The sequence below is a fragment of the Lacerta agilis genome, chromosome 7 (assembly GCF_009819535.1).
Source record: "Lacerta agilis isolate rLacAgi1 chromosome 7, rLacAgi1.pri, whole genome shotgun sequence".
In the NCBI taxonomy this organism is placed as follows: Eukaryota; Metazoa; Chordata; class Lepidosauria; order Squamata; family Lacertidae; genus Lacerta; species Lacerta agilis.
This window is the reverse complement of record NC_046318.1, coordinates 50,393,292-50,403,068: the sequence shown is the minus strand read 5'-3', so window position 1 is coordinate 50,403,068 and position 9,777 is coordinate 50,393,292. Positions and strand designations below refer to the sequence as shown.

General features: G+C 40.8%; 1 protein-coding gene across 1 annotated transcript; it reads left to right on the top strand.

Moving 5' to 3' along the window:
• Positions 1–1,042: 1,042 nt before the first annotated feature.
• PENK (proenkephalin) lies at positions 1,043–8,783 on the top strand. The gene is made up of 3 exons (XM_033155271.1): positions 1,043–1,144; positions 2,209–2,349; positions 7,829–8,783. Exons 2-3 carry the CDS (start codon positions 2,212–2,214, stop codon positions 8,489–8,491), a joined length of 801 nt encoding a protein of 266 aa, XP_033011162.1. The 5' UTR covers positions 1,043–1,144; positions 2,209–2,211; the 3' UTR covers positions 8,492–8,783.
• The last annotated feature ends 994 nt before the right edge of the window (positions 8,784–9,777 follow it).

Sequence of the window (9,777 nt, the reverse complement as noted above, 5' to 3'; positions counted from 1 at the left end):
TGTGGGTGGTTTTTTGGTGGGTTGTGCTTCTGTCTTTTATTGTTCCTTGTTGGTTTCAATCCCTACGTGTTGTATTTTTAATATTGCTTCCTCTGTAAGCTTCGTTTTGCTTCTAAGCTTAACCCAGGGAATATTTATCCATAGCTATTGATGAGCTGCTGTATAACTAGGACATAACTGATGAACTAATTGATGGGCAGCTATAGAACTTTAATGAACATATAAATATGGCTTGGCAAACTGTTGAGCACCAGAGTGACGTTCCCAATGGCATCCCTGAGGAACTGATTCACGTCCAACATCCTCCCTCGACGGTAGACGACTCTGGGTCAGAGCCTTCGAAAGCGGGAAGAGATCTGTCCTGCCAACATCCATTCCTCACAGCTAGAGGGAAGAAAAATATGACCTCAACACGGGGTGGGGGGGGGGTGCACCCGTCCCAAGTGGCAGACTGGAAGTACTCGTGTCCCTTCCCCGCGCCATCCATTTTTACGGGGGGGGGGGAGAGAGCTACCTCGGGGTGAAATGGATCCCTGAGTGGGGTGGGGAGATGGGGGGACGGCCGGTGAGTAGTGCCTCTGCCCACCCACGCCGGGGAACAAGCGAGTCGTGCATCGTCTGTTGGCCTCGGGCACCGTGCGAGTGCCCCCTCCCTCCCCCTCCCCGGAGTGCCAGGAGCTCCTACTGGATGTCGTCGGTGCTGCGTCACATGGAGGCTGGAAGCGATTGGGGAAGGCTCGGCGTTTCTCTTTTTTGACTAATTATAAAGTCGCTAGCTCCACTTCCCCGGGTGCTGACTTTGCTGGAGAGCTCCCGAGCCCACGGAACAGACCAGCCTCGGGAAAGGGAAAGGGAAAGGAGGCAGGCAAGGAGCGGCTCGTCCTCGAAGTTCGCTTCTCGACCATGTAAGATCTGCTGGAGCTGGCCAGCCTCGAGGGAGCTGTCCGCAGCGCGGCGTTGAACTCTCGTCCATGCCTTGACTCGCTTGTTTTGTTTTCTCTCTTTCTCCCTGCAGCTCCTCGACAGCCGCCTCTGCGCTCTTGTTTTAAAAGAAGAAGGAAAAACAACCGAGCGCGCTTCTCTAAACTTCAGCGGAGCAGCTGCTCACATCGGAAGAACGGCCAGGAACCCTCCAGGAGAAGAGGTAAGAGGATGGAGGGAGATGGGCGTTGAGGGGATTCCTTCTCAGCCTCTTTCCAGCAGCCCAATGTTCACTCTCGTTTCTACTTGTCTGCTTAGTGCAGAGGTTAGAGAACCTGCCTTGCATTCAGAAGGTCTCAGGTTTCCACCCCCGGTGTCTCCAGGTAGGGCTGGAAAGGGCTCCTGCCTGAAATCCTGGCTAGCTTCTGCCAGCCATGGTAGGCAACACTGAGCTGGATGGAGAGGTATGAGGCAGCTTCCTATGTGAATCCATGGGAATGGGTTGCATGCTTTTGCTGGTGCTGCAAGCATTGCCATGAACGTGGATCAAACTCTGTTCTGTCACCAGTTTCATTATGGGACGAACACCACAGTCTTCTTGCCTTCTCTTGACCTGGTGGCCAGGACCAATGTTAGTCAATATCTGTTCTTCCAAACTCCTAGACAAGGTGTCTCAATTTAGATAGCTATTTAATAAACTCACTTTACTTGTGCTTTTGTGATATAGCCATCAGTGTGATTAAAGAGTAGCAGAAAGGATCAGCATTTCCCCTCCCACCAAGGTATGTCAAATGTCATTCTAAACAGCATTAGGAACCATGCATACAGAACCAATGAGTGGTAATTATTCCAGGTTAATTAATTTTTGGAGGAAGGCAGAAATGTAGTGATTCAACACATAGTTCTTTTAAATGTTTCTTCATTCATTGATAACTTTTAGGACCCTACATGTTCAAATGAAGCAGCACAATTATAAATCAGGAATGTGATCCCTGGGCTAAGGAATGAGAGATATGCACTCTAACTTTCTGATGTGCAACATTAGCACATTAGATTTAAAAGAGCTTGGATAGATTTTAATGCTTTGGTCTTCAGTGTTCTTTCTTGGAAGCATCTGTTTGATTATGAGCAAATTTGTTCAAATCCATGGTTGTAGAGAGTGTCATTGGTGTATGATGGTTAGTGCTCTTTCACCAAACTTCCTTGTGCATATCAGTTTCAATGTATGTGCCTTGAACAAGGAAGCAAGTGATTAAGTTCAATTATTATTATTTTTTCTTTTTGCAGACCATGACATTTCTTCTGAGATGTTATTTCTTGCTCTTCGCTCTTAGCACATGCCTCATCCTTACAGTTCAGGCAGAATGCAGCAAAGACTGTGCATCTTGCACCCACCGATTGGCATATCATGCAGACATCAACCCCCTGGTAAGCAGAATTTAGGCTTGTTTCTGAAGAACCCAATTAATTTATTAGCCAATTAAGAAGCCTATTCTTACTCACATTCCATCTCTATCCATCACAAGGTAGTGTACAATAGATGTGTACAATATAAAATAAAACCAACAACTTTAATATATTTTAAAACAACACAAAAACAGAATATGAATTTTGAAAAACCAATATAAAATAGAAATGATGAATTACAATGAAAAGCTCTGCTAGTGCAATCAGATTACAAAACTCAAAATTGTGCGTATCTCTAACACAGATTTGCCACCCCCTAAGGCACTTTAGCCACTCTTGAAGGGCTGTTAAATAATATTGCAATGTAGATTTTTACATATGTTTGTGTGTAATGTGTTGCTTCCAGTATGTATAAATGAGACTGAGTACAGCATCAGAGAGAATGAGTTATTCTGGATTAACAATGCACAATACAAGCATGTAATTGTATATGCCCTCAGAGACATATACCTTTCCTCCAAGGAGCTTAAATATGCACTTCTTCACCCACTGGCAGAAGATTGCCTGAAAGCTGATCTTAGTGTAATTGAAGATCATATTGAATACTTAATATTTAGAGTCAAATTATCTATGCTTCTTTGATAAATTAATAATAAATAATCGCAAAACCTGTCATATTGGTTTATGCTACACTTCTGTACTTCACTACAGACATACCAGCTAGTTCAGCACCTTGGAGAACACCCACATTTCTCACTGTTCAAATACTAGATCTAGCTTGGTTATGTAATCATGGAACTGATGAGCATAGAAAATGAGGCAGAAGGAATAGGATTATTTTGCTTACGTAAAGTATGTATATTGGGCATTTGCATCCCTAAAATTATATATGGAATCTGTTGTTTTTAACACCAGCATGAACAGTGAAGACTTCAATTCCATTGTTCATTATTGTCTCCCAGTACAATACGTATCCCAGAGTTATGGTGGTGGCATAATTAATACCATTCGTGGGTTTTGTAGCCTCTTCCTGGAGTGGGTTGTTTTGATCTGCTGTAAGTCTTTAGGTGCCATCAATGAAATAATTGGCCAAGGTGCATATAAACATGATTCAGGAAAATACAGCAGGCACAGTTCAAAAATGGGTGGTTTCCATTTTGAGCCCATTTCAACTTAGCCTTTAATTTTGCTGGAGAATGTATGCCTTCCCTATCAAATATTGCTTGCCTGAATATCCAAAGGTTTACTGGTATGTGTTGCCTGCTTGAGATCCTCAATGGTACGGATTGTTTGGCGTAATCAGTGTGCATTGGTTCATCTGGACTCATATTGGCATTTGGCTCTTCCAACTCTAATGCTCAGATCCATAATAATGCACAACTAGTTCCAACTAGAACTTTGGTGGTTCAAACTACAATCCATTCCAAATGGCAAGCCAGTTTTGAAATGTATTATTTAATTAGTTATTAAATGTACACCCCACCTTTTCTTCAAGGAGCCTAAGGTGGCATGCATGGCTCTTTCATCCCATCTCATTTTTATCCCACAACAGCCCTGGGGGTTGGGTTGGGTTGGGTTGGGTTGGGTTGGGTTGGGTTAGGTTAGGTTAGGTTAGGTTAAGATAGGTTAGGCTGAGAGATAGTACAGGGTCATTGAGTGAACTGCATGACTGATTGAAAAATTGAACCTGGTTTCCAAACCTTGCGACAACCCAAAATGAGATGAGCTTCAAAGGGAGGTTTTGATGTGGCATGTTTCACAGTTTCTGGTCTTCAAAATAATATTTTTAGAAGTCCCATGGGGTGCACAAAAGTCCTTCAACTCCCCTAAGTGAACTCGTGATTTCTAGCCAAATCTTCTAGATGGGAACCTGCAAGACAGCCACAGAGGGAAAAATGCTTCTGCCTCTGCACTCAGTCTTGCTGGCATTTGCAAGCCTGGGGCAAAAGAATAGCAGACATTTGTTTATAATACCCATATTCCACACCTGTCCAAAATTTCCTTCAACATCTTTTTGCTGAAGGTGCTAGAGACAGTGGTGATGCAGAACTGTTTTCGAATGTGGAAATTAGGCATCACCAGGGAACTGACCTTTAACAACCCTATGGAACAAAAATATGAAGTACCATGTTGCTTCATCTCCATGTACATCAAAGGGAATGGAGGTAATTTGTCTCTTCAAGGTTCAAGAGTGTTCCTATAATTTTGTTAGTCTCTTATTGTTGTGCTTTATTATTTGCTTCATAACTGCATATATTGCAGGATCATAACGAGGATCAAGAAACATAGGAACTTGCAACTAACAGCATTATTTAAGTTCAGGACTCTCGTTATTTTGACTATATAAAATTGAAATCCTGTACTCCTGGGAATAAGTCCCATTGCATACAGTGCAATTTACTTCTGACTGAGTAAATATGCATACTAGTACATTAAAGATCCATGTAAAAAAGGTATGCTCACATCAGATCACTTGTTTTAGTACTCACTGGCAACTCTTAACAATGTTTCAGAGCACAATATCTATAAACTAGTGGCCTGTACTGCAAATTAAATACGCCATGTTCTAAATTTGTTTCCATTTTAAACTGTTAACAGATGACATATTTTGACAAAATGTTTGAGCTGGCATTAGATGAAGTACTTTGTACATGAATAGAATTGGTTTTAACATTTATTTCTGCTATAGTGTTTGATACCATCACCCTTATTAGATAATCCACTATAAATCACCTTCATTAAGACTAGACTAAGGAAATAGAAATGTTAATATGGAATGATATAGTACTTGTGTTTAATTTTTACGTTGAAATTAATGGAATGTGCTTGAATTTGAGTGGAAGTCAAGTGGCTATTTATATTAGTTCCGTGTGTATTGAACCTACTGTATGTTGTTTACAACCATTGTGTAACTGTTCTGTCTTGCCTGAAAGAAACAAAAGAGAGGGGGAAACCCAAGGAAGTTAGACAGCATAAGGTGAAAAGGTACCTAGAATTACAACATATAAATATGTTGCAACTCTTTGAAAAGGAATGGATTTTGAAGTGGCTATATGTTTTGCAGATTGTTCATTTATACATGCAAATGACAGCTCTATTGGGAACAATAGTAGACGAAGATTGTGATGATAATGATTAACATTTGTATACCATACTTCATCCATAGATCTCAGGACAGTTCATCACATAAAAATTCCAGATAAAAAAACACAAAATACATAATCAAAACCAAAACAAACCAATAACCTACCCACCCCATCCCACTGTTTACAGTCACTGTTAGGACACCTACTTTCTTCCAGATATTCCTATTCAAACATGAATAGCTTCTATTTTGCAGATGGGGGGTGGGCGGTAGCTGAGTATTAACTACCCCTGTATCAGAACTGAGCCACAGGCAGCCCTTATGCAGTGCCTGCTATAATTTTTTTTTTGGAAGTGTGTAAAACCTCAGCCTGGGGTCCTCCTTTCCTCTAGATTCCACTTTCAATCCAACCAACAATTTTAATCAGAACCCACTGAGATATTCATTACCAGCACACACTATTCGAATTGTAATACTATAGGCAATACATTGGATAATTTACACCACAAGCATATATTGACTAACATTTCAAACAACATTTTGCAAACCACTGCTGTCACTTCTCAAGCAATGAGCTAGGTGTTCCAACCATCATGTTAGATATACTAAATGGGGATTCTGAAATTTGTTATCAGTACTAGACATTTTAGTTGTTGTTTAGCTTTAATATGCGTGTGCTGGCATGATTTTTAAGAAGACTTTTTGGTGCATTGGGCTATTTATTTTTGTGCTTCTTTCTTTGATGTATCCCTGTTCTAAATTTTGGAAAGCCTTCTGTGAGGAAGTTATACTAAAAGGTGTGGTCTAAATATGCAAAATAAAACAAAATATAATCCTTCCTTTGAATGAATAATGTATAGTTCTGTTGAAAAGACACTTGCTTCCAATACGGTTGTATTAACTGGCTGGTATAGCAACCCTGTGATCCCCATCCTATGTGAGTACACAGCCAGAAGTGCCCAGTGAGGGCCATGCATGCCAGCACGATGATGCGTGCATATACAGCAACTTAAATTTCAGCAAATGAAGTGGCATAGAGCCGCTGTGTGGAAGTGCTGCTTCAAAAGCCAATCCCTTCACATCAGTGCCTTGTGCAGCCACATGCTCAGCAAGGTCATGTGTTACCTGCTTTGTTGTTGGCAGATGTTAGCTGAGACCCTACCTGCCCATGGACTGTCTCACCAGAGTGGTGCATGCTCTGGTTATCTCCCGCTTGGACTACTGCAATGCGCTCTATGTGGGGCTACCTTTGAAGGTGACCCGGAAACTGCAATTAATCCAGAATGCGGCAGCTAGACTGGTGACTGGGACCATATAACATTGGCTCCCAGTACGTTTCTGAGCACAATTCAAAGTGTTGGTGCTGACCTTTAAAGCCCTAAACGGCCTCAGTCCAGTATACCTGAAAGAGTGTCTCCACCCCCATCGTTCTGCCCAGACACTGAGGTCCAGCGCCGAGGGCCTTCTGGTGGTTCCTTCATTGCGAGAAGTGAGGTTACAGGGAACCAGACAGAGGGCCTTCTCGGTAGTGGCACCACCCTGTGGAACGCCCTCCCATCAGATGTCAAGGAAAAAAGCAACTATACTATTTTTAAAAGACATCTGAAGGCAGCCCTGTTTAGGGAAGTTTTTAATATTTAATGCTGTATTGTTTTTAATACTTGATTGGGAGCCACCCAGAGTGGCTGGAGAAACTCAGCCAGATGGGCAGGGTATAAATAAGTTGTTGTTGTTGTTGTTGTTGTTAAATATTTTTTTAAAGATGCTCCTGGTCCTAATGTGACTTCTTCATGTAAAGAAATTCAGAGTTGTTCACACAATAAAAGGCATGGCACCCACCCCACCTCATGCTGCTTTGGTGGACAAATGTTTTCACCTCTGCATTGAACATACAAGTACACATTTGACCCTACATTAAGATGCAGATAGCCAGTCTCAGCGTGTGCAGCTCCACAGACAGCTGTAGTTCCATCAACAAATGTAAGAAATGGGTTAAGGACTTAGACTGCATGTAGTCCACTCACATTTGCTATCTGCTCTCATTAGGTTTGCCAGGCTTCCCTTCTTGTAACTACATTACATATTGCCATGCAATCTCCGGCTCTGTGCCTTGTAACACATTTCATCTTTAATAAATAAATGCATTTTGGGGAAAATGTGATGGTGCATCTCTTCTTGTCAATGTAAATCCCACCACAAATCTCAAAGCGATGCTAAACCAACCCAGGTTAATGGTTCCCAGTGAGCTAAGTATTTCAGAGAAAGATATAAATAGATAGTTGTGACATTCACACACCCCCATTATAAATAATTTGGTTTATATACTAACATATGGATTTCTAGTATTGCTGCTTTTAACAAGGCAAAAAGAGGTCACAAATATGTTCTTACTTTGTAAATCAAAATATTTTTCAGGCATGTACACTAGAATGTGAAGGAAAGTTGCCCTCTGCCAAGGCCTGGGAAACCTGCAAAGACCTTCTGCAACTGAGTAAACTGGATCTTTCCCAGGAAGGCATTGGTGCCCTGGGGGACAACCCAAAAGAACAGGATGAGAGTCATTTGCTAGCCAAAAAATATGGTGGGTTCATGAAAAGATATGGTGGTTTCATGAAGAAGATGGATGAGCTCTATCATATAGAACCAGAGGAGGAACCTAATGGAGGAGAAATCCTTGCTAAAAGGTATGGAGGCTTTATGAAGAAGGATGCCGAAGATGATGCCTTGGCTAATTCTTCTGATCTGCTGAAGGAGCTTCTTGGAACAGGGGAAAATGCTGAAACTGGGCATTATCGGGATCTGAATGATGGTGAAGTCATCAAGAGATACGGTGGCTTCATGAGGAGCATCAAGCGCAGTCCTGAATTGGAAGATGATGCCAAAGAGCTGCAAAAGAGATATGGTGGCTTCATGAGAAGAGTGGGGAGGCCAGAGTGGTGGCTGGACTACCAGAAACGATACGGTGGATTTCTTAAGCGTTTTGCCGATTCTCTCCTTCCTTCAGATGAAGATGGAGAAAGTTATTCCAAAGAGGTTCCAGAGATGGAAAAAAGATATGGTGGATTTATGAGATTTTAATTACCTTCCATTTGTCCTTTTTGTCCCAAATCAAAGACTGCCTCATTGATCATAATTTATTGTCATGTGTTGCTTGTACTGTACAGTTTTTTACTGTCCTAGTTTATAATGCAACCTGCTGTCTGTTATTTCAAGTTCTATGCTCTTTTAAGTCAACAAATAACTTCTGTAATGACTTCTAATTTGTCTGTTGTACTTTTCATGCTAAATCTATTTTAATTATCATATCCATTTCTTTAAAACAGCGCAATTGCTTAGTTGTATATACAATAAATTGTTCATCCTAACTGCATACTATATCCTGAAGTATTTTTTCCCCCAGCAATCACTACAATTCATTTTTTTCTGCACATGTGAAATTGAATTTATTCCCCTCTTCTCTCTCTTTCATTTTAATTTTTCAAATTTATTTTAGGAAACTTGAAGTGAATACTCACTACAACCATCTATGCCACACATACACATTAAAGCTCTAGAGGGTGGTCAGTATATAAAAATTTGTACACCTTGTTTGCAAACTGAATTAACAGTACACACCCCCATTTTAAGAAAGAAATTATAGTCTCAAAAATTCTGAGGACTTGCCATTTCTTGAATTTTAACAACTTTTAACAGAATTCCAAACCTGTGTAAATCAATAGGGTTTAAATTAAGAAAAATGACACCAAACTGCATTAGTTTGGGATCTCCTCACGTTGTATGTGTACAGAAATTGCTCTGCTAGATCTTGAGCTCAGGTTGCAGCTGATTACTATTACTATTTATTAAATTTGTATACTGCCCTTCATCCATAGATCTCAGGGCAGCTCACAGCATAAAAAATACAAGATAAAAACACAAAACACATAATAAAAACAAGACCAAGAACAAAATTAACCAATACCCCCTCTCTCCCACCTGCTCTCACAAACATTTAAAAGGGTATAGGATGTTAATCAGCTCAAGGCCTGGTTAAAGAGGAGCATTGCTTTACCTTCTTGGAACTGAATTAGCCTTTCGTCAGAATTATAGAAACTCATAGGAAGCTCAATATTTCTCAAGAACAATCCCAAAACGAGTCTGACCTTGTACTCATCTCTACAGATTGCATTGTTGCCATCCTAATTTTGTTTCATACACCTGCATGGCAATCAAATAGCAGTAAAACATATAAGAATTTGTTTCAGAAAGTAGTTCTTCTGGGTCTCTGTAGTGCACAGCAAATGGTGTAATTTACACTATGAGTCCTTATGAGATTGGCCCAAGCACAAGGATGGATGTTAATTTTTTAAAAGACGAGACTGTGT

What these genes read in the sequence shown, in the direction of transcription:
- PENK (XM_033155271.1), top strand. Translation starts at nt 2,212, where the DNA reads ATGACATTTCTTCTGAGATGTTATTTCTTGCTCTTCGCTCTTAGCACA. An exon ending in ATGCAGACATCAACCCCCTG is followed by an intron (nt 2,350 to 7,828) that starts GTAAGCAGAATT and finishes AATATTTTTCAG; the next exon opens with GCATGTACACTAGAATGTGA.